The sequence below is a fragment of the Pagrus major genome, chromosome 15 (assembly GCF_040436345.1).
Source record: "Pagrus major chromosome 15, Pma_NU_1.0".
Classification (NCBI taxonomy): Eukaryota; Metazoa; Chordata; class Actinopteri; order Spariformes; family Sparidae; genus Pagrus; species Pagrus major.
Window position 1 is genome coordinate 10685704 of NC_133229.1, and position 21921 is coordinate 10707624.

Sequence of the window (21921 nt, forward strand, 5' to 3'; positions counted from 1 at the left end):
ACATGCATTAATTAACTAACATCATCAATAGAACGTGAAGATAAAAGAGGTCTGATGTAATGTCAAAGACATCTACATTATGTTTTTTTGATGCAGAGATCTACTTAACTTAGCATGCTAAACAGCTAGCCCCGGCCCATCCTTACTCTTGATACCACTCCAAGGTCCCAGTCTGGACCGCTAGCTGCAAGGCTAACTAAGTTAACTAACTTACAGAATCTGCAGTAAGCAGGAGTCAGTGGTTAGTCTGTTTGTTTGGAGTATGAATTTGAGAGGTGGCCAATTCTTAAATATTGCACCTTTAAAACTAAAGTAAGGAAGTAGTAAGTAGTAAAAAAGCACAGATATTTGTGTAAAAATGTAGTTGGTGAAAATAAAAAGTCAAAAATAAATAATCAAGCAAAGTACAGATACCTGAAAAATCTACAGTAACAGAGTGTTTGTACTTTGTTACTTCCCACCTCTGTGAGAAGGAATGCATTACAAATAGAACAAGTAAAATCGAATTGTTTCCACATTCATTGTTAAACATGTCTGAGCCGCTGCTGAATTTTCGCCTGCCATCATTAAAGACAGGAAGCGTGGAAGAGTGATGCAGCCAGAGTGCAGGTCAAGGTGTTAAGGATGCTAATGAAAGCGCTTAAAGAGTTCCCCGCAGTCCATTCTGATTGATTCTCCTATTTCCCAGGGGAGCGGCACAAGAAAGCGCAACAAATAAATAAAATAAAGTGAAATAAATAAAGCGGAGATCAAGAATGCAAATGCCCGCATTCCTTTTCTTTTCTTTTTTTTCTTTCTTTTTTTTTTATCTAATCTGAATTGAGTTCAGTCACCCTGGAGAAGCCTCATCCTCTGTCATTATAATGAGGCAGCAGCTATCTCTGTGCCAGTCAGGCCTGTATATGCACACGGGCTCAGTGCACACACAAAGAGGCAGCACTCTCCCAAATCATCTTTCATCTCTTTGATCACTTTGAATCATCGTCACAACCCAAGAGTGTGAATGTGGGTAGTTGAAGCGATATGCAAATTTGCACTCATTTATATAGTGTAACATATCACTGGTTAGAATTTTGAAATAGGTCAAAAAGAAAAATATGCACTTGGAAGATATAAAAAATAAAATAGTTTGACGTACAGTGGTTCCAACAGTGTAGTGATAACTCCACTAGTGATGGACTAATTGGTTCTGGGAAAGGTCAAAGGAAAAAAAAAAAAAAAAAAATGGAGGGTAAAAATCTTTCTTTATAGCCTCATAACCCCGACCACAGGGGAGGCCGGAGAGGATGGGTTTCTGTGGCAGCCTGCTTGCAGAAGACGAAAATATATGATTGCCATTGATCATCCGATCGATAATGAGCCTCTGCTTAAATTACACACGACTGTTTTGGGACACAAAAACAAACCTCGAGCTCTTCTATGTGTGTGGTTTTGATTGGCAGCAGTGTAATTATTCTGAGCCGTACACCTTAATCACCTTACGATTTTATATTTCTTCATGTGTGGTTGCTTAATGGAAAAAAAATTAAAGGTTTTGAGAGATTAATGGCTGCCCTGTTACACAATAGGAGGCCTCAATAAGAACAACCCATGTCATAACTATCTTTTTTTGTTTTTCTGTTTTTTTTCCTGCAATTTACAATTGCTCACCTGCAGCAGAGTGGCAACAGAAAGAAAGCTGCCCCCTAATCCACTCTAATAGGATTGTGTGGGATTTCACCTTCCTCATTGCTCCTTCCATCTCTTAGTGCCTCGGGCCTGCTGGCAAGGGCTGATAAAAACACGCCTGCCTAACACCTAAGTGCAAGCTAATATTAGCATATATTTTGAAACATAGTGTAGAAACACAATGCATACCCACGCACATTTCTGTTTTCTGCTCTCCCTTATATATTTATTTATTGGCAGATACATGGCATCGGTGCGAGATAGAGGACGGCACAGCTTTCTTATGGTGTTCCCACATTGCTTGTTGATAAGGGGGAGGCAGAGCTGTGTATAAATGGCAAAATGCATTCTTGTGCTGCACGACAGAACTCCCTGTCATGTACCACATGCACATGCACCGTTTATTCCCGGCGATCTTTTTCTCTTGACCTTTCCTGGATCTCTTTCTTATTGTATCATTTCTATAAGAAATGCAGCTAATTAAATAATATCTCACCACTTAGTAGTGGCTTACTTACAAAGTGAGGCTACTCAGCAATAGGCAAAGCAGATGTCTAATCCGGCAATTAAGGCCAAGGCGCGCTTGTTGTCTCCTGGGTACGGCTTACAAAGAGGAGTAAACAGTAAAAATGAAGCGGTGTCATGCAGGAGCGACATGAAAATGAGACACATTAGCATGAGGAATAGGCTTTTTTCATAATGTAAAACGTGTAGAAGACATTTGTATCCACATATTAGTACATGTTTTCAAACACATGTGATCTTGTGTTACATCTTTCTGATTTATGTGAATTGAAAACCCCACACAATGTATTTTTAGTACCAACCTGAGTGTATAAAGAGTAGCGTAGTGTTGTTTATGCTCCGCTACCTACTGCACATGAACACCGCCTTCAGCTAAATAGTGATTTTTCTTTTTTGAGGGACAGTGCAATGATATTTTTCCTTAAATGCAGAGGTGGAGGTGCGGATGTATTAAATCATCTCAAAGAAAGCCCTCCTGCGGCACCGGCATTTTGTAATTATGTAGCTCTAGTATAGATTGCTGTATCATTTGCTTTTTTTGAATAGTGCTAATGTTGGGGTATGCTCACTAAAGCGCAGTTGCTCCGTCTGATCTTAAAGCAGCTTCTTTGTGAGGGCAGTATTTGTGCTGATGCAGGTTGGGCTGCATATGCTGATGGGCAGCCAGAGTTGTCTCTAGTCTCAGATCAGAGCTCTGGCCCTGGACTCTGTTTTCTGCCTCACTTCCACTGTGTAATTATCCCCCACACTTGTCTTTTTCAGTAATTAGAACTGCAGTCATACTCCACATCTGTTGGCACCCTAACAGAGAAGACAACGGCTTCTAGAGACCATTTGGAGGCTGTGATGTTTTGGTACATACTAGCTACACATACACACTGGAACTAAATAATGCACTGATGTCTGATGGCACGTAATCAGTCAAAGAGGCTTTTAACTGCGAATGAAAAAGCCAAGAATCGACTGATGCTTGATTTTATTTAAGTCTAACTTTGATATGTGTCTCAGCTGGCACGCAAATTAAACACTGGATGCAGAAAAATCTAATCAACAAATTGCTGGCAAACAAAATGGCTGACCTGAACTGAGAGAAAGGGAGCATTGTTTCTGAGGAGCAAATGAGGCAAGTGATGATGAGAGAGTAAATTAGAAGCTGTCGATACTGTGAGACACCTCTATCAGAGCCAAGGCTGTTGGCTGGGGAGGCAGATATGCAGCTGGTCGGGGTAACAAAGGGCCCGTTTGGTGTATTGCTCCATTAAGACACTGGGTCTTGTCAGCTCTGCCTGGATGGGCCATTCTGCTCCACAAGGCAGGGGCTCATGTATCACTTAGGGCTTAGGGGAAGTGAGCATAGCAGAGGAGGGGGCAGAAGGGTGTGAGTGACACTGGTCGACTGAGCATTCATGGCATAATGTTACCAGCCCAGGAGGCAGAACTTTACCTCAACCATGAATTGATGGTCCCCTGCCATGAAGAGGGAGGGTGGTTGGTATGGCCACCCCGGGGCCCCGTCATGATGAGGTGAAGGCTTATCTCTTCAGAGCAGTGTGAGGATAAAATATGGTCAAGTACTGCAACAGCATGAAGCAGGGACAGATTTCTTGATTCACTATTTCTGTCGGACTGCAGATTGTATCAGTTTAGGGCTGCTCAAATTTGAGCTTCGGAGTGGATCACAATACAACACTGACATGCTACAGTATGTGTACGTCCAAAGAGCTACTTTTGCTAACTTCATCGTATGAAATAGGGCCAAATCACTGTAAACACTACCCCTTCCTTGTGAAAATCCTTCAGTTGAGCTGAAGAACCAAGTGAGTGTCTTCCAAAGCTGCAGTCCTTTTAAGTGCCAAATTCCGTCATTGGGTTTCCTCTGACTGTTTACTTGCTGCAGCTGTTGCACCAAATTCTGTCACCCATCAGGAATTTCCGCTATATTGCCAGAGGTGATTTTATCAGACCTTATCACACACTGAATTTAGATTAGACGCCACTGAAAATGCATTTTGGAAGGGTCACAACTTTAATAGCTGTGATTTTGATGTACCAAAGTCTATGACTTGTGTACCAAGAACTTTAACTTGAACAACTATATGACAAAAGCACCAAAGTGCCAACCAAATATTGTCAAGTGAGGTTGGGGCTGTGCAATATATATAATATATATAATTTTTGTGATATGAGAATATCTATCGTCTTAGATTTTGGTTAGAAACTGTGGGGGGCGCCAAATTGCACAAAATGCCAATTTCTACATAATGTTGATTTAAGAAGTTGTAACAATCAAATGTTTGACATTTTATAATTGGCAACTGATTTTCCTTCCTGTGGACAAAGCAATTAATTGGCTATGAGTTGCAGCTCTACTGATGGGTGTGGTTGGGTGTGGTTAAAGGTGCGCTATGTTGTGAGAAGTTAAACCACTGGAGGTCAGCAGAGACAAGACGTTTAGGGGGTTCTAAGCTACTCTAAAGAAAGGCTTGAAACAATCTGAACCTATTCTTTAGATAAACAGCAAGTTAAAAAAAAGCAAAAACTTCATAATCAACCCTTTTTCTACCACAAATCTCTCTCTCTCTCTCTCTGTTTCCCTCCCTCTCTCACCCCCTCCTCCCCCTTAGATGTGGTCATTTTGTACTGTACTCGCCTTGAGGTCTGACTTAAGTGCTCCTATGTTTTCTCTCTCTCTCTGTGTGTCCCCGTGTTTATTAGGTTTTGTTGCTCCTATGATGTTGGAGCCGGCATCTTATACCCTCTAATAAGGATGACCAATCATGGGGGCAAGCAGCAATGCCCTACTTTTAGTCTCCACTTAATTTAATTACATCAAATTAGCAAAGCAGGGTAAGAGAGAGAGAGAGGGGGGTAGAAGAGAGAGGATTAATCCTTTGCAGCTTATGAAGGCAGGTTGGACGCTGTCAGCTGTCCTATGCAGAAATGCTGCTTTGGGATTGACTTCATTAGAAGGAGCTTAAGGCTCATAGGTCACTGGATATTGTTAAAACAATACTGTGGAAACAAGCTAATTAGAATATTTCCCCAGTCTAGCCTAAAGACTACGGGTGACTGCGTGAGGACTTTAAATTCTTCGGTAGTTAGTTATAAACATGTCCCACATATAATTGTTGAGACAGTTTTAAAGGGGCACTATGTAGTTTTGGAGAGGAAATTCAAAGTCAGAATTTTAATATTTACAATATTAATGAGGTGATAATACAAACTCAGAAATGTTTATTTTTTCCATAACTGAATAAACAAGCTTTTCTCAGAGGAAAATAAGGTCCCCTGAACACTGTTTGAAGCTAGAAAGTTTGCAGGGTCTGCCACATATAGACACAGTTAAACAGTATGAAATTGTGTTGAGGTCAGTTTGTTTATTCAGTCATGAAAAAGGAGATAATTTGTTGATTTAGTTTGTTTGGGCATAAAAAAATCAATCAATAAAGATCTTCCGCTTCTGATTTTATTGCCCAAAACTACATAGTGCACTTTTAAGTGTCTGATTACATTTATCATTATCAATAACTCGTTACATTTGTGGTCATTAAAACACAGTGGAAAACACATGCTCTGTCAGCATAGGTGCTCATAATATCTCAATCCCAAACAGCGGTTATAACGGTGGTGAAGATTAAGTCTCTGGGCAATGAACTGTAAAAGTTTATATCGACTGTGCTGTATATATGCCAATATGCCCAGACTTATTAAGCCAACACAAAGTAAGCAGGCAGTCGGGGCTGCGGGTTGATTTAGCACCTCTGTCCACTCCGCTTTCTGCTGACTGCAAAGAGAATAGCTCAGCTCCAGCCTTCTGATAAAGACTGAAGGGGGGATTTATCACTTAAAAAAGTACAAGAGAGAGAGAGAGAAAGAGGGAGAAACGTGCAAGGAAGCAAAGTAGAATGTGTCAGAGTGTGCAGTATACAGTATTTTTATGTTACAGGTTAGTTTCATGACAGAACTGCTGCAGTTATAGACAAGCTGGCAAAATTACTCAGTTCCCACTCCATGCTTGCACAATAAATGTTTTGGCTCAGCACTAGAGCAAGATTGCAACAATGTTTAAAATGGATGAGAGGCTTGCACAATGCAGCAGTCCTGTTTTTGTCTCGTCAAGGTAGCCCCCCCTTGCATTTAATGTGGATGGCCAAGAGTTTGTTTCGCTGTCATTTCACTAGTACGTTGAACAGGATTGTTCCAGCTCCAACCTGAGATGAAACCCTTTCTCATGCCTGCTGGTTCTGTTCTAACTGCCATCCCATTATAAGGGAGGTAGCTGTTTGTGCTGAGAGAGGATTAAGACAAGTCAACAATCCATAGCCTTTTTAAACTCCCAAAGGGCTGCTCACACACCACTGAAGATAGAGAATGGCTTTTTCCAGGAGGAAAGCTTGAGAGCGAGGTTTAAATTGTTGAAAGGACCTCGCTGTACCGCAATGGAACAATGAGCAGATATAGAAATAGAGATTGGGTGGTGGAGGTGGTGCTGGTGGGGGTGGTGTGGCCACAGGGATCGAGCTGTATCCACTATATCTCACTGTCCAGTTTTCATTGTCCAGCTGAATTTTCTTCATCTGTACCTGTGGGACAAACAACCAGAGGCTGTGCTTTAACTACTGACTCCAAACAATAGGGGAACAATTGCACTGAACACATATTTTCGGAGGTGTACTTAATTAATCCAACATACAAAGGCTGCCAGTCAAAGGTGACAGGCAATTAATCACCTCACATGTCAGAGCATTTGGTTATGTCAGCAATGAAAGTGACATGACAGGAAAGAAGGTCTGTTTTTCCTGCAGCCGTTAGTTTTTTAAGAAACAATAGAATTGTTTTGATCATAATAATTGTGAGGAAAACAATCTGAAATCATTATTATGACTCATTTTTTTGTGTGTATTTAAGGTTATTATGGCTCATTTTAATTATGAAAGCAATGCACTCAAAAAACACCAAATATCAATTATGAGGGTAAATAGATTTTTTGGAAAAGTACCGTAACTGCATTTTCGATTTGCAGTCTAACATACCACAACAGTCACCTTCACACTGTGTAGCCCACACCACAAACCCCGTATGAAAACACTGAAATGACTGCAGAAGTCAACTAAGGACAAAAGCTGGAGTAAAAATGGTATTTGAGTGTTGGAGACAAAGGTTAAACAAAAGCTATAACATGCCTACATTACAACAATGTGAGGAAGATTAACATGATTTACAAGCTTGAGACTAACAGTACTTCTAACATCGGTGCCCTTGAGCAAAAACATGTGCATAATTCACTTAGAAATAATCATTTGTGACATTTTCATTTAAATAATTTGAATAATTTCCATCGCCAGTTGAACTGTTTAACCCTGGAGTCGTACGTTTGCTGTTCTAAATACTTTGGGGGCTCTGTTTTTGTATGTCAGCGGACACAAAACCCACAGTGCAGACTGTGGAGAGTGTTTTGTCGTGACCAGAAGTTCACAGTGCATATGTGGCGTCGCTGGCAAAAGGGTAGAATACATTATCAGTAGATGTGGTTTTCATCACCAGTCAAAGCGGAGCACTGTGACAGCTCTGATGTACAGTCGAGAGCAGCACAGAAGGGATCTACCACAAAAGAGCTCTCTCCAGAGAACACCAGTGTCCTTGCGCAAAAGGTGCAGAATTGCCATGAGCGAATATATGGTGCTTTAAATTTAATTAGCTGGGGAGGAGATAACATATTAGGCTACTGTGCTGCTCTGGAGCTGTGAGCTTTGTTGCCACATGAAAGAAATGGTTCAGTGACATGAGGTGAAGAGCCAAAGAGAACCAGCAGCCAGCTAAAGGGACAGCCTGGCTATGAGAAAGGTGTATCCACCTGCCTGTGCCTCGGTCTTTGTGCAGCCACATGTGGGTATACTTGGAGTGGGAAAAAAAAATTAAGCTATTTTTTCCTGCATGAGGGAATTACATCAAAGTCAAATTGGCCTACATATCTACAAAGACTGTAAGCTTATGGGTAGGATCCGTGCATGCACACATGACTTGGTAAAGGCATAAAAGTAGCACAGAACACAACTGCACTGCAGTGCAGACCTTTGACGGGAACTCAGAAAGGTGAACAGGACAAGCAAAAATCCCAGGCGGTCTTTAATACCACATTCCCACTCCCCCTATTTTGGAGCAGGAAGGTTCACAGCATGGGGCCAGAACACCAAGCAGGCAGAGAAAAGAGAACCCCCGACAGACGTGTCACATCACCAACAAAAAACCCAACATGCAACAACAGAAAAGTACACTCCTCACTGTCTTATTTCTGGGAGGCATTCGCTGGTGTACAGAAGAATGTGTTATATTTAGAGCAGCAGAAGTACATTTCTATGAAATGAATGGTTCCAGTACATTAGAGGGAATAGGTCACCACTAGCTGAACAAGCAAAGGTCAGGACAGAAAGTTAGCACGTCAAATTCCTGTAATATAATGCAGAATTTTCTTCTTTCCAAACCATGAAAACTTTGAGAAAGGTTCTTATAAAACCTTTAATATGTTGGAATAAAAATAAAAAAGACTGCTACATATTTAACAGCTGTATCTGTCTTGATTGACTCAAAGTGAGTGATGAGTTAAGAATCGATTCGGTTCCCCAACATATTTCTTTTAAAATAAACAGCACTCTGTCCTTGGCTTCAACATGCACAGCCATCTGAAAGTTGTATGTCATTGAGCCACATTCATTAAAAAAAATTGCTTGAAATGATAGTGTAAACAAAGCCATGGATTCTCTTTCATAACCTCCTTTATCGCTATGAACAGACAGATGAAAAATAAATGTGAGAGGTCCTTGACATCAGAGCTGAGATCCCTGTGCCCTACAATTCTTTCGCCTGCTGAAATAACTACAAGACTGGCTTAATGGGAAAACATCAATGCTTTTCACACGCATAATCCATTGGCATTTAAATAATCAAATATTTTTTTTTCTCCTTCCATTATTGCTGGTTCGTGTCACAAAAAGTTTGAATAATATTTGATCAATTTTGTCTGGCAAAGAAGCCTGGTGAGGAATGATGCTTTGGATCAAACAAGAATCCCGAGATTAATGTTTAGTGTTGTGATTATGCAACGATCGATGCGTCTTGATGGATCAACATTTCAATACATGTTTTATTTTTTCTTCACTATGTGACTTTCGAAGCAAAGCATATTTGTAATGATCCATAATTAAAAAATGAACAGCTATCTTTCCTCAGCTCAGCCATCCTCCCCAAAACTAAAGAAGTACCCTAGCCTAGAACGCAAATGTTTTTGTTCCTTATGTTTCACCATCCAGTTGGTTCAGCCATAACATACAGCCTGGTCTTACAAAATTGTTACAGGTGATTGATTTTTATTGCATCAAGCAGTGTTGTAGTCAAGACAACCTCAACCGAGATCAATATATTACCTCAAAGTCTATTGAGAGCAAGACTTTGAGGGGTTGAGACCAAGGCAGGGCAAGACCGAGTCAAGACCAAGACCAGTGCGAGTTTGCGATGCATGACACGACACACTAACGCCAAAATGTGGAACATGCAAACCATAGACCGTCCTCAAACTGATCTGAAATAGATATATAAAACAACACTCCTTTTCATTGTTTACCATCCAACGAACAATACATTTTCTGTGCGAGCGTCAGGTTTTCTGGGTGACTCTTGTCTCTCAATAAAAAACATCATTTTGTACAGAATGTATGGAGAAAAAATCAATACAGTGACAAGCCTGAAGTCGAGGCCGTTACTGGCCTTGAAATATAAATCAGAGTCCTCTTTGTCTGTGACTGAGACAAGACTGAGTTAAAAATGCAGTCGAGTCTGAGACGAAACTGAGACCATCAAAAAGTGGTCTTCAGACCGATCACAAGTGCAAGACCAATCTCGAGTACTACAACACTAGCATCGCTATATTATCTTTAAACAGAGCATCACAATGCAAAGATAGATAGATAGATAGATAGATAGATAGATAGATAGATAGATAGATAGATAGATAGATAGATAGATAGATAGATAATGTTGAAAAAAAACAACACAATTTTGAACAGTTTTAGTCGTAACCCCTCATTCTATTTACCACCTCATCTCCTCAGCTACTAGACCATTTAATTGTCCCAAAAGATAAAAATATAGTGAGAAAGGTAGATCAGTGGGAAGAAGAAAAATTGATCACGTTGACTCACAATTTTCCCCCATGGCACTAAATCTTCTGGAGCATTGATCGGAGATAGCTCCTTTAACAGATACCGATAGCGTTTGATTGGATAATAGCGTCCTCATAAATCGTGCTAATGATTTCTCAGGAAACTGAAATTGTAATCCAATAGACATCATTAAGCTTCTTTTAATTGTGCTGCGTCCCGGGGGGGGAAGAGACCAAAGATAAACCCGGATGATGTTATCCTTAATATAGTTTTGTCCTTTTAAAGGGTTTGGGGCTGAACAACATGCAGCGATTTATGTAAATGTTCACCTACTTATTTTTGTCACAGGCAAAAACAAGTAAAAGTGCCGCATGGATCTTACGGATATTGTCCTCATTAAGCTCATTTCCATTTGAAAGTTATACAGTGTGAGTTAAGTGTAAACCAAGATAACTGCGTTTTTATGTCGAAATACGAGATACATAGAAATAGACGAGAGAAGACTGAAGAAATAGGTAGATTACTTTGTGATTCCATTCAAGAGATTCACAGAGTTCAAAAAAACAAATATATATAACTACACCACAGTTGCACCACATCTCACATAATCTATTTTTGCACTGCAGTCATTACGGGAATCCTTGGCAGCAAACAAGGAGAAACACAAGTGCTAGGTGCTGACAGAAAGCAGATCCATAAAGCCATCTCTCCTTTTCATATTTCCATCACAACTATGTAATTATGATTGGATTCCTTCGCAGTTTCTCGGCAGAGGTGGTAACATGAGGCTCGTTATGATGGCCGTGTTGGAGGTCAGAGGAAAGACAGTCTGCAGAACTGACCTTAGCTGAGCAATATAGTCAAACACACTCCTCGGTTCGTGTCTCCTAACCACCCTGCAGCTGCTACACTGAGGCACCGAGCCAGCTCACTTCCCTTTGCTCACACCTATCCGCCTCTTCTTATCACACTGCACAGTTTATTTAACATACGGTGCTCAGAGGCCAGCTCGCTATATGCTCCGGCCCTCTCTCCAGCAGAAAAATAGAATGAGACATTAAGAAGTCAGTGCCAAGAGGGCTCTAACACACAGGCCATGTTTGCTATTCTACGCTCTGCTATCCCACACACCTCTTTGGCCAAATGCAGGAGAACTCCTGGGATGGTTGCTACATTTTTAATGAAAGCGCAGTGTTTGATCTGCCAATGTTTGTCTTCTTTGATGCTAAGTGACACAGCGGAGAGCAGCCAGCTCTCAATGTAGTCCAACATGAGGACAGATTAATTCATTATCCTTGAGCAGGGGAGACTTGTGTGGTTGAGGAGTTCATTCTTGAGGTCTGATCATCTGTAATAGGCACCGATACCTGCTTAAAACGCGCTGCCTCTCGGTTTCCACACTATGACCTCTTTGGGGAAATGCATGGGAATATAAGAGATATGAATGCATGTGGGAATATGTGAAGAAAGAAAATCTTAATTGCATTCGGTTTTGCAGGTCTTGTATTGTATAGTGCTGCACCTCTAAGCACTTTGTATCTCAAACTCCCCTCATTACCTACCTAGATCTCGTCCTTTCATTTGTTTTTTATTAGACAGTGGGTGAACAGGGAATAAACTGAAACTCTTCTCAAACTAAAGAGACAACAAACAGGCAAGTATTTCCAGGACACTACTGTATCTAATGACTACAACAGATCCATATCGGGCCCAGTGTCCCAGGAGAGCACGCAAATAACAAATATGGAGCCGGTGCATAATTATACCCACCACTGGAGTTACGCAGGCACGCGTCTGCTGATTTCATGCTGCTGCACAACTGTGTAGGTGTGCATTAGCCATGTTTCTCCATGTATCTTAATCCTCAACGTCCCTCAAGGAGTTTTTCCACTAGTCTTACACGCTCCTATGGATTTTAGCCCTCTTTACCACATATCGGCAGCCTCATTATCTGCACTCTCTGAATATGTTTTGGAACCATTTATATAATCGGCATGTCGCCAAGCAGTTTAGTTGACCTTTGGTGCCTTGACACGAGGGTCTTGGTGTTTATCCATTTAGCTTAAGGGTGTCACTAGCAAGAGCTGCACACCAGTCCACACTGAAATGAGTAATCTTTATATTATAGTGTGTTTTTGGGGGGGGAGGTCACCAACAGTAAATAAGCTGTCACTGGGATAAAGTGGGTGTCAAATTGTATGAATAGACAGAGGGGGGAATGGACGCTTAAGGGCCCAGTGAGTTCCAACACTGACATGGTTTAAAAGAGCTTAATTATAATAAGCTGGAGCATGGAGCAAGTGTTTGGTGGCTTGAGGGGAAACTCTGAGACAGTGACAACAGTCCGGCGCAAGCTACATGAATTGGCGATCGCTCTGTGAAGGGGGCGAGCATCAGATATGCATTAGTGGAACATGAAGGGGTTTTTTCCGCAGTAGCCGGCAGACTTCATGAAAAAGAAATGACGCCCGCCTCGCAAATATATTACACATAATGTCTTTCCCTTTGTAGAAGTCATCAAGCTTCATAACGCTTTATCCATTAGGAGAACAAGACTGCTTACAGTGTTATTTCATTACGTTTTACAAATGCGAGTTATGCTTTATGAAAACAATAAATCCCGCCATAGATCTGTATGTCCCGACATCATTTGTTAATCACATTACTGTTAATTAATGATGCAATTCTTTTTAGCTAATGGTTGACAGTGTGTATTGACTCAAATGAGGGAGCAAAATTGGAAAAGGAACTTGAGAGCGGAGTGACGCACTTTAATCACTGCGCTGTGGAGAAACGCCAGAGGGAGGAAAACAACAGAAATATATAAATAAATGCAAAATATATCGATAGTTTTATATCCTTGTGAACTGGTTTACAAGAAAATATTGGAATTACAGTCAGAATGATTTATAATCTATTGTTCAGGCTAAGGCTGTTTAACTCCCTGCCCCTATGAATATTAACACACTCTGTCTCGCTCTCTCTTGCAAGCTCTCGCTGTTTCTCCTTCTCGCTCTCCCGCTCACACACACACACACACACACACACACACACACACACTCGCATGTAAATGCATAACACACTAGCAGAGCTCCCTGTCTAATTTTTCATGAAGATAGCTGTTTTTATGCTAATCTGACAGCTGCATTCATTTTCAGGCTTTCTCACAGGCATTTATTTCCCAATCACATACTCATTCGTTCACAATCGCATGCGCATATACACTTTCTCTCTGCAACCGCGCTTTTCTGAGTCCAGGGCGTAAATGAATTAAAACGCTATCTAAATGAACGTTTTCTAATTGGGAAGAAATGGGCACTTATTTGATTGAGACAACTCTGACAGCTCTGAAATGGTGAGACGCTGGATGGCTGGCAAAAGCATCAAAACCTCAGTGGCTTTACAGTATACATGAGCACACTTCCACTTTTAATAGACCACTTCCTTCATTAGTAGAAAAAGACTTATTTCCAAGCATCAATTTGACTAGGTCACAGGCATAATGCCGCAAGGCTCTTTCTCACTGAATAGCTAGGTAATTAGAACCACCCTTCCGTCTACCAGGTCGTGTTCGAAACCTTTCATACGGCCGCTAAAGACAACGAGGTAATGCAGTGAGACAGGAAATAGCTGCATCGGAGGTCAAAAGAAGGGCATAATTGGACCAGTCAGTCAATAATGCTGCCGGCTGCGTCTGCCTTTGAGGCTGCTAATGAAGCGCGAGAGACGGGGAGGTGCCTGTTTGGCATTACCTGGGCAACAGGGACATCACTGCGAATTCACCAGCATTCACTCGTATCTCTTCCCTCTAGAGGTGAAACAGGCAGCGGCAGTAAAACCAAATATAACTGTGCAGCGTTATGAGGAAATCGGCAGCAGTACCTGCCTCCCTGATTTCCGCTGAATTCTCCCACACTCATGAATTGACATAAGTGTGCTTAAGCCCTTAGACGGGGCTGAGAGCTGTTCAAGAGTGATGGGTTGCTCAGTGCTTTGTAAAGTCATTACTCAGCAAAATAAAACGCCTGCGACTGACGGTGCTCTGTACACACGGCATGGATGCCGACTTTGCTGTGTTAATAATGTTTCTGTGTTGACAGCCAGTGGTTCAAGTCTGGTACACAGTTGTAAGAGGGGAATACACAAATAACATCTCCTGATCTCTCTCTCCTTCTCTTATTTTCACTAGCGGGAACAACGTACATATTTGGGCGAGATGGTGGACTGATCACATACACGTGGCCGCCGAATGACCGTCCCAGCACGAGGGCAGACCGGCTAGCCATTGGCTTCAGCACACACCTGAAGGATGCTGTCCTGGTGAGGGTGGATAGCTCCTCTGGTCTCGGAGACTTCTTGAAGCTTCACATCGTAAGTCAAGAACCTGTTTATTAACATGCTTTCAAGTGCAGTTGACCAAAGAATGGACATACATACAGTATTTTAGGATAAAGCTTTTCAAACAGTGTCTCAATCAGCTTCTTACCACACAGTTTCATATTTCTTTCTTTTTTTTTCACACTTTTGACACTAATTTGATGTGGGTGGGCCTCAGTTCAAAAAAGCAGATGTCACTTACTCTCACAACGTTTGAATCGGTTGACAGTTGGTGGGTTGTTTGACTACTGTCAATCAGATTTGATCAAGCCATATACACATAGTCCTCATCAAGCAAATTAACTGATTTGTTCAGTGTTGAACTCTAAAAAGATATTTTTAGAACTTTGTTGCCTATTTATTAAGGGATATTTAACATTATGGAGAAATACTTGAGATTCAAAGCCAGTATTTTCAGGAGCTTTAAAGGTCCCACATTGTAGAAAATTAGATTTAAGTAGTATCAAAAGTATCAAAATGCTCAATCCAGAAGAGAAAAGCACACAGCCTGTATTCAGAAAATGTGTCTCAAAACGAGTCTTCAAATCTTCTATAAGTTTCTGATGTCACAACTATACAGTCACTGCCCTCAGCAGCTGAGGTTTCAAAAACATCCACAGAGCTGATGTGAAAACACGCTGGGTGGTGCCTACTCAGGCCTGTGAGAGATGACCAATCAGAGGAGATAGGTACAAACGGGCAAAAAAATTGAAGATCAGTGCATGAAAACATTTTCTATTTGCTACTCAAAATAAAAGTATGAACCTGAAAATGAGCATAGTATGGGGCCCTTAATGGTGATGACCATGACCACAAAAGAAAGAAACCGTGATTTGATGTGCAACTCCTCTAGTCTATATGTAATGGCTGCTGTGTATGTGCAGTAAGTACTGATGGAAATGGCACCATAATCAGAATCTGTTCCATACAGTGCATCTCTGACCTGGACATAATTCTGCTGGCAACCACATGACCTTCCTCTCACTCGCACCCACTTACTGACAATAACACTCATTAGCGAGGGAAGCGAGGGTGCTGTTCGGGCAGCAGCAGAGTGGAACAAAGCGGAAATATGATTTTACCTTTTATAAATAATCTGCTGTAGTCACATATGAAAAATATGGTTAATTATTAATTGAAGCATAAACATGTAGGTAGGTGTCTCTGTAAGCATCCCCATGTGACTGTGGCCTTTTGTCAGCTAAAAGTTTAGAGAAGCTGCTAAATAATTAATTAACATGACATGAAAGACCGTATTTCTTCAATTAAGATAGTCCAAAACCAACGAAAAATAGGCTATGTTGATTTAAGGCTACATGTGCATCCACAGAAAGGATCTGAAACATGATGTCCTGTTAAATTACTTTTATAAAATGTCAAACTAAGTGGCAATAAGCTTGTATAGCTTTTCTTTTTTAGGTCAGCAGCAGCTAAGCTTATTGCAGGTTTAACTATCCTCATTTATTATATATGTATATTATATAAGTTTTACATTTAACTATAGAAAATGTGTCAAATCTGTCAATTATTTATTCTAAACATCTATACACTTGTGGTGTAAGTGTATTAATGTCATGGGTAAGCATGTATCCAGGGCAGCTGAAAAAACGTTTGCACGCACATGACAACACTGATGCTGGTCAGGAGCATACAGAAACATTACACACACAAATACAGTACACACTCACACGGGAAAGCTACAGACCAGCACGCATAATGTGAAATTGGTCCTGAAGTTTGCCTCAACCCCAGCTGCCCACACACTGAGATTCACACATACAGTAAGCGTGTAGTGACATAAGCAGGCCTGTCCTGAGGACACATAGCAAACCATGATGTTGTTCTTATGAGACACCTCCGTACTCGCTCTGCGCGGAATTGCTTTTTTGCCACGTTTTTTTTCTCCCTGAGCCTCAGGGTCGAGTGATTTTCAGCCCCTAGTTTTAATCCAGGAGTAACGGGGTAATTTAAACGGATACAACCTTTTTCACGCAACACCATTCATCACCAAATGCCACGCAGGGACGCAAACAAGATGTTCAAAAGAACATAAATTGGAATGCGGGTGTTAAAGGACAGACACGTTCACTCAGATTTGCAAATGCTCCACTACTACCGTCGGCAGCATTCTGGGCTCCTGTCCACCTGCACCAAACACCTGAACGGGGATAAAACAAGCGAGATTTCCTTTATACACTATTTTCATGTGAGTGATGAAAAATGCCTTCTCCAACGATTTGCATAGACAGGCCTCCTTTTTAAATTAAATGGCACAACAGGGCTTTGCCAGGTAGCTCATTGCGATGCAGTGCTGAATTAATATACATACAAATTTGCTCACTTGCTTGTACATCACGCACGCTTGCAAACTTTTTTCTGAACATTGCACACACTTTTGCAATTCATTTAAATGTCATGTAGTTCATTCCCATCCGGTCCCCCGTGACCGGATTTGAAGGTGAATTCCTCCAAGTTCTCTGGTTTACAGCAGGTGCACTGCACATGTACTACTAGCAGGCTGTAGCAAGAGAACACCTTGAAAGATGCCGATCATATTGTAGAGGAAACATCTCTCAGCTTTTAGGTTCACCGTGGACTAGTGATGAACATTAGAGGTTAGAGCTGCACAGACAGGGGGAAGCGCGGGAGTCTCACATGCTTTAACAAGGCAGAGAGGTCACGCAGCTTACAGCAGATGCATGCGTAGCCTTGTTGATGAAATGTGAAGCATTCCATTGACATTTTACAAGGAGAAAATGTTGATAAGGCATGTTCTTACAGCAGGGGCAGTGGGTTGTGAGAATCCCCTCTCCTCTCGCATCAGCAGTCACTCTGAATGCCTCCTCTTATTTATTTATTTCTGCACATTAATCTGGGGGGCTTTGTGAAATGTTGCATTTCATTGGAAAATGAGAGAAGCGTGAGAGAAAAGAAGTTTTAAGGAGAGAGAGAGAGAAGAGGGATGAACGGGGGCACGGAGGTCTCGCTCTTGGTTTTTGTGTGTGTTATTTAAGATGAGCAACAAGGCTGTTAAATACACAGATAAGAAACACTGGAAGTGTATTACAAGATGTGTATGCTTTGCCAAATATTACACAATCCTGATTCCAAGAAAAGTTTGGATGAATAAAACAGGATGCGATAATTTGCTAATCCTTCTTGACACAAAACACAAAATTAAAAACAGTACACAGACAATCTGTTTCATTTACCTTGTTTATTTTTGTAAACATGTGCTTATTCTAGATTTGATAGCAGCAACACCTTACAAACAAGTTGAGACAGGGGCAACAAAAGACTGGGAAAGTGGTGGAATACCAAAAAGAAAAACACCTGTTTGGAGCATTAAACAGGTAAACAACAAACATGTTAATTTGGAACAGGTGACTGTATCATGATATGAAAAGCTCAGTTGTTCACAAGCAAGGATGGGCGAGGTTCACCACTTCGTGAAACACATGATTGTATAAAGGACAGTGTTGGGGGTCATGTGCTACAAAAGTAACGCATTACCATTGTTTATTACTTTAAGCAGTGACAGTTATATAACGTGTTTCCAATAGGATTTGCGGTAATATTGTTACAGTCACTTAGTCCCGTAACACATTATTACATGAATGTAAGACCCACCTGGTCGCTGGCAACCTTCATAAGAGGCACATTATATGATATAAATGTTTTAATGCTGTTAACATGCTACACGTGGTTAGATTGGTTAGAGTCTCCACGATTCCATCGCTCAGGGTATTTAATGAAAACCATAAGAACTGAAAAATTATTCACTCAGATTTGCCGGCAAGGTTAAGCAAAAGAGACTTAAAAAAGGGGGTGACTCCCTATCTTTGAGGGACATAATTTAGTTTAGTTTGGAAGGCCAGTCGGTTCTGGTCGGACAAAGTGCAGTTTTTGCTGTGAGGGGGGTCTTTTCCGGTCATTTTCTAAATGCAACTGAACACAAAACATCAGGAAAACGATGGTAAACAATAAGTTTTGAATGATAGTAACAGGTTTTATAGTCAGCAGAGACCAGGTTAATCTGAGTCTATAGCCAATATAACCTTTTACCATTGTATGATGGCAAACCATCCTTCAGCAGTTCTTTTTGGTGAAAGTGAAAAGTGGTGTACGCATTACTCTGCACACACAGGGTTTGCTGTTCTCGGTAAACGCAGTTAGTCTGTAAATGATTGTACTCTGTTTTTTTTATTTACATTTTACACAGCGTCCAAACTTTTCTGGAATATGTGGTGTAAATGAATAGTGTGTTCAAAAACATAAAATGGTGGCTGGCAAAATCATCGTTATGTTTGAAGAGAGTTTCAAAAGACTTGTCGTATTTCAATAAAGTAGAATTGATTGTAATGTTTAATTGTCATGAGGGATATTTTTTTCTAAGCTCTGTACCGCAGCCAAATGAAAGAAATGGCAGAAAATGAAATCACAATATATAATGAAATTGGAATACTTATGATACAAACCCTCTCTAGATATGTGATTCACGCTTCTGTCGCCTCATTAATTACACTGGAAAAGACGTGTTTTACAGCACTTCATTAAACACAACGAGCTGTGCAAAAAGTGATGCGTTTCTTGTGCAAGAATAGCAGCCAGTCACCTGTAAAAAGCTTACCTGGTTGAATTGTACCTTTAGTGGCTCACACTAATTTATTATGACATTGTATCGTTAGTTAGTTTTCTAACCATGGCGAAATGGTTTTGTTTTCTGTGGTACAATAAGAAGAAGCATCAGATAAGAGTGACAGACTGTTGATTACCTTCATAAAATATGCATAAACCAGTTTTTTGAACATTCCGAGATGCACACTTTCCAAACAACGTATTATGCGGCTGATTCCCAATGGTATTCCCCTCATTCCTTTCAGTTACCTCAGCTCTGAGCAGAAATGTCTTAGTAGGAGTGTATCTTTCAGCTGTATGAGATGGGATTAGACCAGATTTCAGTATTTACCCCCCTCCTTCTCCATCCTCTACATCCCTCACCCCCCCTAATCTCCTGCTCCCATTTCATGATGACAGGAAACCCAGCGGGGCTTGAAGGACGCCATCTCAGCTCACACTCTCAAGAGGGAATTTTTCTGAGTAATATGTGGAGACTATGATTTAAATGCACCTCAAAGGAATTGTGATCCTTCCCCCGCCTCCCCTTTCTATCGCAGATAAAGACAATGACTGTGAAGTCGGTGAACCGTCAAATGTACGACAATCACTTTCCTCAGGCTCATTACTGTGGCGCACATGGAAGGAGGACTGGATTCATAATAATGCCTCCGTCGCTTCTCCAATTATGATGATTCTCCACAATCCCTTTCGCTTTTGCAAAGGTGAGGCATATTCATGAGGCTACTTGGACAAGTTTCCCATGTGGATGTAAGACATGCCTCTACGTGATAGTGTGCCCTGGCAAAATATCTAAGTAATCTATATAGAATTAATTGCACTGTAGCTGAAAGTCAAATCCATGGAAATGTTCGCAATGACATTATGCAAAACAGGGAATTATGGATGTAATGATCCCTGTTCTTTGCAGCCCGGTAATCCACACAGAAGAAGAATTGGAAGTTTATAAGATGTGCGTGTGCGGTACCTTCTCTGTAAAACGCTAATACGCCTCAGCATGCAATGTCTGTATAATTTCACAACAGAATATTAACGGAGAGGTAGATCTTTACTTTGATGCTGTTATCGTATTTTATCCCCCACAAAGGAAGTATCTTTTTTTTTTTCCTGCGCAAACAAGGGCGGCTGTCTGTTATTGGAAATCCATCTGTACATTTTTAGGAAGCCATTTACTCAGTGAAATAGAGGCTTCGCAGTTGTTTTCCTCCGTTTTTGTTGTCAATGAGCAGCGGTGACAGTGACTATCAGAGGCTCTCCTCAGTCTCAAGCAGGGCCCCCAGGGGCCCACTGAGCTTGTTTTGTGCTGGTACTCAATCTCTGTGTGGGGGTTGGGGACTATTCCAAGCACTTTCTTCTTTCCCTTCTTCTAATTGCATGCATCCCTTTAAAAAAACAAGCAATGAAGGCACTCTGGCTAAGACAGCGACACTGTGAAGTTAATATATTCCATAGAGCAGAGGGGATGGTGGAGAAATAATGACTTCTCTGGTGGAGCATTGCTCCCCTCGGTACTCCTTTAGCTGACTACCAGAAAGGGGGTTCTTCTTCTGATGGAAGACACCTTTAATTGCAGTTTCAACTCCTGCTCTCTACCCTATTAATCATGTAAAATGGCTTGAGAAGAGAGACTACCAGACCCTCTGTCTGAGTATCTCCTTTCCAACTAAGAAAATGTCAACTTTTATGTGTTTTCGCAGTTCACCTTACCGTTGGAGTTACGATTATGCACAATCGCGTGCTTCATTAAGTGATAACTGTACAGTGTGATTTGATGCTACATGGGAGATGGTTACCTGGGAGAGGTGCTGCAGGTCTCAGGAGAGGACCGATGTCACGCTATCCCCCATACTCCTATTAAAACACCTGCCTTGGGAAGGGATCTTATTCTCATCCACTACTCCTGTTAAGGTCTCAGCCCCAGTAATTACCTCTCATGCTCGCTCTGCACACAGACATAGAACAGACCTGCATGCAATACCCCCAGGATTCACTGGTATACAGCTTTGCTGTGCTGCTTGCTTGGTCAGGGCACATCAATCAGCAACTGACAGATTATTTATACTTGTTGAAATGCAAAATGTTTATATCTACTATAAATGGAAAATGGAAATGCAGTGATTGGTGTTAACCTCTGCGTGGGCACAGATTAAGTGTTTAATTACATCTTCAGTTAAACATTTGAGTATATTTTTTATTTGGTGGATTTATTTTTGTGTTTAAGCAGTTGTCATCTCACACTTTAGAAAACGCACTTTTTCTCGACATTACTTTATCAGCTGTTGCTATGGTAACAATCCCAGTATAGGGCTAGTGTGGTGTTTTTTTAGTGCCATGGTGATGATATGCATTTTAAGCAAAAGTAAAGACAGCATCTGAAAATTGTTTTATCCTGTCTCTCTTGAATTTTCTCGAAACTCAAACCTACATGTGAAACTGATTGTTTGAGGCTGGTTGCTGCCTCTATGATACATTGCCACAATGGCAAACATATCTAAACTTAAAAGGGCGCTATTTAGTTTTGGACAAGAAATTCAAACTTTAGTATTTACAATATTAA

General features: G+C 41.0%; 1 protein-coding gene across 3 annotated transcripts in view; it reads left to right on the forward strand.

Moving 5' to 3' along the window:
- Window positions 1–21921, forward strand: part of LOC141009307 (neurexin-1a) — a 272300-nt gene that overhangs the window by 164418 nt on the left and 85961 nt on the right. For all 3 annotated transcript variants that reach the window (XM_073481851.1, XM_073481849.1, XM_073481848.1), the window contains one exon: window positions 14539–14720. In XM_073481851.1, the coding sequence (XP_073337952.1) occupies window positions 14539–14720 (182 nt within the window). The remainder of the gene's footprint in view (window positions 1–14538; window positions 14721–21921) is intronic.